Below are 12,619 nucleotides of genomic sequence, written 5' to 3'. Positions count from 1 at the left end.
TAAAAAATATTTCTCAATCTTCTTTTTAAATGTACATTGCGTTACATAATTTTTATTTAATTTTTAACTAAAAATTAATATATATATAAATATAGTTTATTTACCTGTTTATTTAGGTGAATTCCGCCCACTTCGGACCGTGGCAACACTATTACAAGCCTTTATTTCCAATAATAATTTGGAGAAAATAATCCACATTACAAAAGAATCTAGGAAAATAATTCCCCGGAAAAAAAATCCCGGAAAAAAATCCTCGGAAAATAAATCCCCTGGAAAAAAATTTCCCGGAAAAAAATTCCCAGGTAAATAATTCTCCGGAAAAAAACCCCCAGAAAAACATTCCCTTGGAAAAAAATTCTCATAGAAAATAATTTCCCGGAAAAAAATTCCCCATTTTTAAAATCCTATAAAATATTAAATTATTTTTATAAAATTAATAATATAGGAAAAAATATCTCCGGAAAAAAAATCTCTAAAATATTTTTTGAGAAAATCGTCAAAAATTCTTGTAAAATTTTTCCAAATAAAAATTTTCAAAATAAAATAGTACTTGTGATTAATATTAAACCTAACAAAAACTTAAATTATTAATTAATACTAATAAATATAATGTATAATGTTATGGACTTTCCCGAACCCAGGTTTAGTGAAAATTAAACAAAGCATTATTTATAAAATAAACGAATTGGTTACCTAGTCTCTCTGATATTATGCAAAATATTATGGCCAGCTCAGATTTTTTATTTTGGCCCGGATTTATAAATTCAAAAATTACCTAGTCTCTATAATATTAAAATATTATTATAAGTTAAGTAATGATAATGGCCAGCTCTGATTTTTTATTTTGGCCCGGCATAAATTCATATCATTTTTTGACCCGGATCTGCTCTGCACTATTTAATTAAATAGAAATGTTTTTTAAAGTCAAATTCCTTCGAGGATTTGAGGTTTTAAATAATAAAACGAAAGTTAAATAAATCTAGTTCACCTTTACACATTTTCATCAACTTTTAGATATTTATTGAAAATCAAATTTTTACTTTTAAAAAAAAATTATTTTTACACAAATTTTAATCATTTTTTTTATAAATATATTAAAAATTTAAATATCAATTGGAGATAGATAAGAGGCTTTTCACAATTTACTAACTCTTAAATAGCGCCCTTTTTTGTTTTTATAAGGATAAGCGCTATTAAATAATATAATTATAAATTCTGTGGCGAAATAGGCTGATCCTCTCTATTTGATAAAAATTATTTTACTGAAGTATTTACCTACTTTAAGAATTTAACTGACTGAATACAAAATCAATATAAAACTTGCAAAATTATATTTTTTACTGCCCAATTTTAATTAAATACTGCCAAAAGAAATGAAAAATGCTGAATATTTTAATCAAAATACATCAAGAGGTAATATATTAGTAGTGACTATTATATTTTTCAGATCTAACAATGATTATTTTGCTTATAAATTTTTTTTTAAATTTACAGAAAAGAAATAATTATAATTTTATTAAATGATATATGGAATAATAAATTATATTATTCAAATGAAACAATTCTAGAACGTATATGTTCTCCAATTGATGAGAGAAAATTAGGCAAGTCCCTTCTCTCTTCTAAAAAATCAATACATTTTTAAAATATTTTGTTTCGTTGAATAACTACGATTTTTTTTGGGAGTGTATGTCCCAATACTCCATTGGCCGATTTTGCCCATGTCGACGGCTATTTCCATCCTCATTTTTTTGATTAGTTCACATATCTTAGGTTTTTTGTGGCCTATAATATGCTGAAATCGATTATTCTATAAAAGCTACCAACCAATTTATGAATTCTCATTTAAAGATTGCCCTTTTGGAATTAAAAAAGAAATACTCTCAACGTTCAGAAAATACTAATATAATTTTTTAGAAATATTTTCGTTTTTTAGCGGCGGGATTATTTTTTGATAATTAAAAAAAAAATTATTAGGGGAATTTTTTTTTCACGAAGATTAATTTTCCCCCATTTTTTATATTTATTTCCGGGGAAATATTTTCCGGGGAATTATTTTCTATGGGAATTTTTTTCCGAGAAATTTTTTTCCAGGGGAATATTTTTCCGGGTAATTATTTTCCAAGGATTTTTTTTCCGGGGAATTATTTTCCGGGGAATTATCTTCCAGGGGATATTTTTTCCTGAGATTTTTTTTCTGGGGAATTATTTTCCAGAGGATTTTTTTTCGGGGAATTATTTTCCTGGAGAATTTTTTTCCGGGGAATTATTTTCCGCTTACCATTACAAAAACATCAAATTTCATAGAAAAAATTTCTATGTTTATAAATATAAAAAATACACTAAAAATAAATATATTCAAATTGATTGACATTTCATGCAATCTATTTTTTAATTTATATGTTCGCAAACTGCAAGAGGTACTTTAACAACTTTGGTTATTTTTATATATATTTATAAATTATTATTATCTATTGTCTCAAAAGTATAGAGATATCCGAAATGAATGCATTATAAATTTTATGGTAATGACACCGATTCCTGTATTTTGCAAGTTACAACAAAATTGCCATACGGCAAATTACATATCCTAGCAATTTGAAAATATAATTGAAGAGTTAAATTCTACAAAAGTATAATCTTTAGTTACGGATAATGTAACTAATACGAAAGCTGCTGAATTTTAAAATCCAAATAACCATATCCAATTGATGTGCCGCACACACATTGAAATTTTTATTTTCGGGATCATGAATCAGCGTATGCATGACAGAATATTCACTGGAGGCAACCCTCTCCCCGCCCTCAAAAACCTATACAAATATATTTATAATCACTTATTTTATATTTATCAGATTCTCATCTTTATGATAAGATACTTGCTGCTACTATTCACTCAAATTTTAGGTTAAATTGGCCATACATTAATCTTCCTGAGTCAATCAATCAGCTAAATAGATGTATCGAAAGATTAAAATATATGATTCGCAAGAAAAATTGATTTGTTGTCACCATATATAATAAAGATTCAAATTCTTTAAAAAAAATCCTCCAGGTTTTTTTTCTTCAAAGATGATATCATAGACATATCCGACGATTTTGCCCATTTTAGAATTATATTTATTAAATTAAGCATATCAGCACCACAACTCTCAAGTGTTCATGTTGAGCGGTTATTTAATCAAATAAAACTTATATTTAGTTCAAAAGACTTGATTAATATATTGAAATGACTTTGCTAAATGTAGTAATAAATAAAACGTTTTTTTATTATTCTATACAAGTCAAGTGACTATTCTGAACAATTTGATATATTTTGTTTATGTTTGAAACACAGATTTTTATAAAAATATATTACGCATTTTTTTAAATAAAATTTTTAAATATAATAGCAAATTAGAGCGCTACTTAAAAAAAGTATCGTTTTGGATGCGGAAAAACAATACCAATTTTGTTTTTGTTATGTATATTTTTATCTATATAAAAAAATGTAATTAAATTTAAAAAAAATAAATAGTATCATTTGAATATCACTTTTCCCAGCCATATCAGGAGGTATAGCAATTTAAAAAAAAACTAAGTAAAGAAGAATATTGCATTTATTGCACCTTTATCATATTAATTATGATTTAATTAACAAAATTGATATTTTTATAGCTTAAAAATATATAATCTTATCTTTTTAAAAATTCTAGCATTGATAAATTAAAAATAATAAATGTCATATTTGATTATTTGATTAATTCCTATTTCAAATATAGTGTATAATGATTAAAAAATATTTAATTTTAAAATTTTAATGGTATTAATAAGGATGTGTTCTAGACATTAAGTTTAAATTGAATATTTTGTAAATGCTTTCCAATTTATATTATTGTGACTAAAAAAAGTTAACACTGACCCTTAGCAGCTAGTTACTTAAAATTTTTTTTTACATTTCATCATTTTATTTCATATAAATTTTAATAAATATTAATATTACATTCCATGATTATAATATATCCAAATATACAGCCTGTTTTAAAAACAAAGAAGATTAAAAACAAAGAAAAATTTATAACTCGAAAAATATATTGAAAAACTTCCTTAATGTCAATTATAAATCGACAGATACAACACGCCCCCTTTCTTGAGAAATCAAACTATGGTAAAGAATACAATTTACTTTATAAATATAATCTAAGTAAATGTCTACATAAATTTGGATAAAAATTATTATTATTTATTTTCTTAAAATTTTTTCCTGTTCCAGGAAGTTTTATATTTTTTTTCTTGACCATATATAATTGTCATTGTGTTGTTGATTATATTGTATTGTTGATTGTCAGTATTTGTGTCATAGCTTGGTTGATCCATAGTCATGATCTTTCTATCTTAGGCTTGGTATCACTAATCCAGCATCATAGTAGTTGATTGGAAAATATCATTGTAGTTGATTGGATAGAATATTTCAAAAAGTAAGTCAGTTAAATATTTTTTAAAAAATTATATTCAAAATGTATTCTTTATTCTTTCCTTTTAACATTATCCCAGACACACTTCTTCCCTAACAATCATAATTCTAAATTTCAGATATTAAACACAAAATTTCTGATCCCAATATTCACATGAATCAAATTGCTTTATTTATATAAACTTCAAAATTTAAAAATAAAAAAATATTCTAATATTACCTAATGGCTCCCTTCATCATTATCCTTTACATATATAAATTCATATTTATACATATAAATTCAAAATTGTTATTTTACCCTTAGTATATATATAGACTTTTAATATTATTCTTCTCTTTAAAAACTTGAACTATTTATGACCCATTCTTGACTTTCAATCCATCTTTAGCACATGTTTAATATCTAACTTTACTTATTTTTAATTCTAACTTTCAAATTTTGGATTTGTGTACTTTTATTTCATCACATAATTTTTATTTTATTTATCACTCCTTTTTTTTATATACAACATTATTCAAACATTTCATATGCTAATATTCCTTTTTTTCTTCACATTATATTTCAAAAAAAGTCCTTCATTACGCGATGTCTTTATTTCCGGTGATGGATACCTATACGCCATTCAATGAATCATAAGACTCAAAATAAAACTTAATGGTTTAAAAGTTAAAATCAAAACATATAATACAAAAACTATTACCCCCCCCCCCCCCAATATCCAATGGTCCCCATTTTTTTTCCAAAAGTACACTTTTATCTCAGTAATATATTAAAAGTTCCTCCATTTATATATCACTAACCTCTAAAATAACCTTAAAAAAAATAAACTCTAAAACTTATTAACATAAGACACTAGGTTTAAAAGTTAAAATCAAAACATTTAATACAGAAATTATTACCCTCACCATATCCAATCGTTTCCAAAAATTTTTTCAAAAGTACACTTTTATCACAATATATGCTTCCTCTATTTATAAAAACTTTTAAAGGTAAACCTATATCACCTTAATATATAATGGTTCCTCCATTTATATATCACCAACCTCTAATATAAACACATGTTTTACTTTTTATTACTTATTTAAGTTTGCTCAATTAAGACAATTGAAGCCATTAAATACTTACTTTCTATCTTATCTTTTATTTGTACAATATTTAACTATTGTAAACTTTTATAAAATTTTTTTTTTAAAACAAACACAATTTCATCCCTCTTCTCTCTTTTTAAATGGGACCAACTTTTCTTTACATTTCAAAATTAACTTTACTTATAATAAATTTATGTATTTAAAATTTAATTCTTTTAACTTTATAAACTATTAACATATATAAAATATTACCATATATACTCATTTATATATTCAAAATTTTAATTTAACCCATGACTTCCTCTTAACTTTAGTCATTCTTGCTATGTGCTTCAGCTCAACCCTCTTATTATGCTTCTCATGTTTGAGAATATTTTCATTTTAACATATTATTTTTATAAGTTCTTTCATCTTAATCAATATTAATTCTTTTCATTTTCCATCATTAATTCATATAAATTTCTAATTCCAAAAAAAATCAATTATTTTATAAATTTCATTCCTCTAATTTAATTCTATTAATATCTTTTTATTTAAATTAATTCATTACATATATCCGAAATTTCATTTCCAAAGCATATTCCATTTAAATTTATCTTTTTTCCTCACTTCCTCTCCACAATTTATCTTTACTCTTATTTTTAATTTTATATATTTCATATATGATTTTTAATCTCTAATTTTAGATTATCATACTTTTTAATTTTTATTATGGCTCATAAAAGGTAGTAATTAGTTGAGTTGCCTAACCCTTTTATTTAGTTTCTTTAAATCACGACACCAAATACACATTTACAAGTATAAAATCAAAAATATACCCATATTTTACTAACTACTATTTGAAATTCAACCCTACTGTACTCTTGTGGGGTCTATAAGATTTCCGGTGTGTTAAAATTTATATTACTTAAAAATGCTTATTTATTATGAACTCAAATCTTCAATTGGGTTATTCATTTTATATTAGAATATATGTCCAAAATTTTATTAATGTTTGTTTAGTAGTTTTTAAAATATAAATTATTTATGTAAAGGATTTAGGTCTGTCAGATCCCACAAGAGTGGCAATTTTATTTTTAATTACCATTTTATTTTAAATAAACCTTTATGAAACGTCTAGGTTATAATATTAAATAATATTTTTTGTACTAAATATTAATAGTTAAAAAATTTTAACTTTTTTTAGAAAATTTTGGCATAAGTTTCAATAAACATCAATATATTTTATATAAGCATTAAAAATTAAAATAAAAAGATGTTTTATAAATATTAAAGTTTGATCTATGATGGATAAAAAAATTAATATCATCACGTGAGTAATGATGGGTTAATTTAAATTTTCTTAATGAGCTCGGTGTTCATGTTAAAAAATATATATGCATGAAATGAAAAACAATATTGTTTAGATATCAAATTTTTATTAATTACATGTAACTTGAGTATATCTAAGTATTATGAAGAACCTTTTTTAAAATTGAGTTTATAATCTTTGAGTTTGAAACAATTAATTAGATTTAACAACCAAATTCGCTAGACATTGAGATGCTTATAATGAAATATGTGATTTTAGAAATAAGATTGAAAAAAAATATAATTGGAAAAAATTCTAAAATTTAATATGGATTATTAATTTCGCGTTAAATATAAATTGATTATAAACACAATAAAATATTACAATATAGTATTCGAACTTATATAAACGAAAATAATAATACAATCATTATTAAAAATCTTCAATAATGAAGATGAAGGGAATAGCAATCATTTAGAAAACCACTGTTTTGAATTATCTTCATTATTTTAATAATAAATTATAAATGTTAAGGGATCCTAGTATATACAAATTTTCTAAAGTTGTACCTAAATAAAAATTAAATGCTAAAAAATTATTTATTTGAAATGTTTAAATTTTTCAATAGACAGTTATAAGCATGGTGAGAAATAAAAAATGTTACCAATTTAAAAAAATAATTATACAATACTTTAAAATATATATATTAATATAATACCAAACACTACTTAAAATATATTAAATGTATTCTTTTTTAAAAAAAAAATATTTTCAGAATAATTGTGCTATTTTATATTCCACAATATTATAAAAAATAAAATAATCTAAAGAGACTCATACTACATAAGTTATAAAAATTTCATCTAAAAAAATAAAAGAATTTTTATTTTTGGGTTAATAGCGCCATCTAAATTCCCAGAGTTAAATTATTCTTAAATAAATTTCTTTTTAAACAGTTGGAGCCAATAAATGAAATAATAATTTTATCGTTATTAAATGTATTTAGTGCTATTCATATTTCATGCATTTTTTTGAAAAAAATTTCCAATATAATCTCTAAAAACGACAATAAAATTTTTAAAAAATTTTTCAGTATGATATATAAGCGTTTGTTTTTAGATTTATCAGTATAAACTGCAATAGTATTATCCACAATTTTGTGAAAACATCTGAAACCATTTCTCCTCTGAATAATTAAAATTTCCATAATTAAAAACCCTTCGCCAAGATCATGATATTAGAAAATATAATTTTTTTAAAAAAATTCACTAAATATTATTTATATCAATGAGCGAAAATTTAAAAACAATTTCTTTAATCATTATAAATGGCGGACCCTCTCCTAATTCCTATGCCCTTTTCGGCATCCGGAATATCACCTCCCTCTATCTCTATATTCCCAGTTTCGGTCCCTGCGCCTGATTTACTAGATAGATCCCCGGGCTTAGAATTATCTTGATTGGTACCGCTCACATTTATGAAATGGTGATGGATGGCATTAGGTTGATCGACGAGACATTTTTGACGAGTATATCTTAGTTGATCTGATGCAAGTAATTCTTGCGCTGCAACAGGATTTGTTTTAGCCAACTCGGCAACCTAAAAAAAATTTAGGAGTAGAAAATGGAAAAATAAATCAGAAAAGAATTACAACAAAAAAGAAATGAATTACTCTAGAGATATAATAAATATATAAAAATAAACTTTATATGTAAACGCCCGCTTTCTGTCTAAGCAAATGTCGCAAGAACTCCTTCTACTAGAGGAACTATTGGAGCTATGGGCGCTGCTCAAACTACCCACATCTTCTTCTTCGCTAATATCTTCATCATGGAACCCATGGAATTTGGACGAGGGTGGCGCCAAGGGTAGGGGCTGGAGGGACATGGCTCTCCGGGTGGGTGGCGAAGCATCGACAGTGCTACTGATACGCGGAGGTGGTGTAAACAGATTACCAAAACCTTTAATTTGTAGTATATTCATGGATTATTAATAAAGGAAAGAATTTTTAGGTAAAATTATGCTTTCTCGCGAGAAAAACTTTTCTATTTTTACATTAGCGATAAATTAGTTATAAAATTTTTGAACTCATGAATACATTCAAGCGTTTAAAGGTATATATCACTCAGAAGAGTTGGCGGAGAGATGAGAGAAAGTTAATCAATTTGCTAAGTGGGAGATATTGAGACATTTTTTTATATATATTTGAAAAATATTTTATTTATAAAAACTTGATTTATTAAAAAATATAGATATATTTCAGAATCCCCATAAAATTTGCAGTTTAATGATGAATGACATTGACATAAATTAGGGCTTCAAGAAGAATTATTTAAATTTATTTTTATCTAATTTTTTGGAAAAAAATATATAAATTTTCGCACGCCAAATTGTAAAAATAAAATTTTTATTAAACTATTTTCCCTTTCTATTGTGGTTATAGAAAAAAATGTTCAAAACTAGGAATTGAACCAGTGACCTTTTATGCCCAAACATATGTATATCTCTGAGATACCAAGCCACTTGTTTAATTCCCATTTTGGAACAATACCTTTTTTTCTAAAACTAACAGCAGCGGGAGCCATTTTTTTCTGAAAGCTTAAGAAGGTAGTTAAAGATTAGAAAGATGTTAGAAGGATATGGTGTAGGGTTAATATATAATAAAAAATATAATACAATTTAAAGGGGATATTATATATATTTTAAAAAAATCGATATTTTTTTCTTAATTGAATATCTATATACTAACCTTAAATTTTAATAAATAATTATTTCTTTCTTCTCTTCCTTCATCTATCGAATTTTTATTACTTTTCTTCCCCTCAATTTATTTCTATTTTATTCTTTTATATCAACCCTAATTCCTGCATTTATTGTATCTTGCTTACCTTTGACGTCGCCATTGATGGCTGTTGGTGATATGCGTCCTAGTTTACTCTCCTGGTGTTCGACAGTTAGTTCGTGGGGCATCTTAATCGATGTACAAGAGTTGAGAAAAATGAATAAAATATATTATTTAGATTTAAAATGAAAGAGAACAAAAAAAGTGAGAAATAAATATTTCTAAAAAAAATATATATATAAAGAAATGTTTATAAACGAGCATATCAGGAGCCCTGAACATGTAGTATAGTGGGTAGTAAAGAAGATTGATGGGAGTGGCAGCGTACAAATCAGCGTATCTCATCACCTGACTTGCGAAAAATGTTTGGCGGGAACCTTATTATAAAGATAATAATAAAAACGTTTAATCATTAAGTATACAAACTATTATATATAGATGGCAATAGTTGTCTCCTAAAATCCTACCTTCTGCCTCAAGGCGAGACGGCCAATGGAGGTTTAAAAGGTTTTCAGTGATAAAATAAAATCTTCATCTCCTCCGCTTGTTATAAAACGAGGTTGATGTCAAGTGGATCCCGATAGCAAAAACTTTGCTCCATAACCTTCTAATAACAGTAAAACGAAATATGGGAGGGATACAGCCCGAAATATCCTGAGGGGGAACTTCTCTGTCAACGATAAAAAAAATGATGTCCAGTAGGCCTACAATACGTGAAAAAGAAACACCTGATGTTCAAAGGGCCTGAAACTCTGTGGGGAAACCGAGTCCACAAAGGATTTAGTTTTGATTCTGAAGGTGAGAGAATTTAGAGTTTGGTGACGCAAGGAATGGTGGTATGTAACACTTTCTTTAAGAAAGATATAAAGAGAGTTCAAGAAAATAATTTGTCCCAATGCTGTGGTTAGACAAAAAGGACGATTACGATATAAAAAGATGGGTGGTGAAATCTTGACGTAGCCAAAATTGATAAGGAAAAGAGATGTTATAAAGAATGGAAAAAATATAGCAAAAAGTGATATGGGAAGATAAAGATTGGAAAACCTAAAGCAAGAACTTGCAAAGAAGTTGGAGGATGGGGTGAAATATAATCGTTTTTAGGGATGTTTTTTTAAAAATATTTTATTGCCATAATAATAATTATTGCAAATTTTTTATTTTCACGATCATTTAAATATAATTTGAAAATACAATAAATTTAACAATACAAATATTAGACATTCAAACATTCATGGACATTCTTTCATTGAATATAAATTGGTTGTATTGTTGTGAACAAGATGAGAGGTGTATGCTCATGATATTGATATTAGAAGTAAATATTTTCTGCTCGAGCATTTATCATTCTTATACAGTTTATATTATAATCCATTAGTCTGCTACTATATGAAGTAAAAAAATGTGTTATGAGCAAAATTTACATTAATAAATTCCAACACTTCCCTTTTCTCCATCAATAAAAACTGGTGGAAAAGAGTGATAATATATAAAGGAAAGAGTAATCCTCTAGACTGTGGATCAATGTAGAACAATAAATTTTTGTAACAGGCAATGAAAGTTTTCGAGCATTAGAGAAGAGAATTAGAGACCAAATGGAATTGAATGACATGCAGTTCAATTGTGCCGCGAAAGGCCACAAAGGGAGCACTTAATAAATCAGACGTGGACAAATGGTTAATAACTGCCATAATGGTGATATACGATGGTTCGAACAAGGGGATTGTTTAAGGTAAAGGTAGGGCTATATCCGGAATCCATCTTAAGCCTTTAATAAAGGAAGGACAAAGGTGTTGTATGATGGGATAGGTTCAGAGGGAGACAAGGATGTGGACATCTGGTGTATATGAGAAAGGTGTAACTAGAAACTTCATCGTATTTGCTGTCGAAAATGGGTTCACAATAAGTATAAATGCAAACGTGAGATTTGTTTGTAAAAAGTGTGTGAAAGAGTGTGCAAGATGATGCTAATAATTAGTGTTGTTAAACGGCTCATTTTGAGCCTATTTTTAAAACGGCTAGCTCAATTATAGCCAGAAAAATTATGCCTAAGCCTCGAGATTTTGTTAATATTATGTCTAGACCTTTGTTCCTTCTATGAGCAAAATCTTTAGGCTTGCGTAATATTTTTATGGATGGAATATTGAGTTAGCCGTTTTCAAAAATCGGCTCAAAAAGATACGTTTAACAACATTACTAATAATAATGAATTTTATAACGAAAATGAAACAAGTTTGCAAAAAATTAAGAAGTTTTACCATGTAATAAACTTAACGCCAATAGAGGCGTTGACTTGGCAATAGTGACAAAAATAAGAAATGACTGGAAGATAATGCAAGCTTTGTGAGAAATTGTATGATGTATGGCAATAAGACGTGAGCAAGTTAGAAAGAACGGATTAGAATGGTTAGAGATGTGGGATATCTCACAGAGAGATGAACATGCAAATGAGAGGATTGGTATTAAGGGAATAGGTGATGTCGTGACATCATACTAAGATGGTTTGGGTGTTAAATGCAAAGGACGATTGAATTGATATGTTGGTGAGAAGTATAAGAACAAAATCCAAACGACGATCAAAAACAAGCTGATTGCAGCGGCTAGGTTTAACCAGTGGCGGTGCCCCTCACCATGGAAAATGGAGAAGCGGGATTAGAAGGGAAAAAGCTTACCCAGGTAAGCCTAGAAAAGGATCCTAAGAAGACGAAAGCAATAATTACCACTTATATTAGTCTTTAAAATACAAAATCTGATATGAGACCGGATTTTAAAATAAATCAGTTCAGTAGGTATCTAGTAAAGGCATTCGGTTATCATGTTTGAATAATTGATTATTATATTACCGCTTCTAAAAACACTTCCCAAGAGTCCGTAAGCCGTATCCATTTCGTGGACCGTTTCCTATAATATCCATTATTCATTTTATTATATTTTTTAAAAAATAATA

At 26.7% G+C, this 12,619-nt stretch overlaps 1 protein-coding gene across 1 annotated transcript in view; it reads right to left on the bottom strand.

Moving 5' to 3' along the window:
* Positions 1-7,984: 7,984 nt before the first annotated feature.
* LOC135927284 (cytosolic purine 5'-nucleotidase-like) overlaps positions 7,985-12,619 on the bottom strand; it is a 32,855-nt gene continuing 28,220 nt past the window's right edge. The window contains exons 16-20 of the mRNA XM_065463244.1: positions 12,516-12,573; positions 9,934-10,052; positions 9,722-9,803; positions 8,538-8,794; positions 7,985-8,432 (exon numbers count right to left, since the gene is read on the bottom strand). Of these exons, the coding sequence (XP_065319316.1) occupies positions 8,148-8,432; positions 8,538-8,794; positions 9,722-9,803; positions 9,934-10,052; positions 12,516-12,573 (801 nt within the window). The 3' untranslated portion in view covers positions 7,985-8,147. The remainder of the gene's footprint in view (positions 8,433-8,537; positions 8,795-9,721; positions 9,804-9,933; positions 10,053-12,515; positions 12,574-12,619) is intronic.

The sequence above is a fragment of the Gordionus sp. m RMFG-2023 genome, chromosome 3, assembly GCF_954871325.1.
Source record: "Gordionus sp. m RMFG-2023 chromosome 3, tfGorSpeb1-WG-v2, whole genome shotgun sequence".
Lineage (NCBI taxonomy): Eukaryota > Metazoa > Nematomorpha > Gordioida > Chordodea > Parachordodidae > Gordionus > Gordionus sp. m RMFG-2023.
Note: the sequence above shows the minus strand (reverse complement) of the source record. Positions and strands in the feature narration are given on the sequence as shown.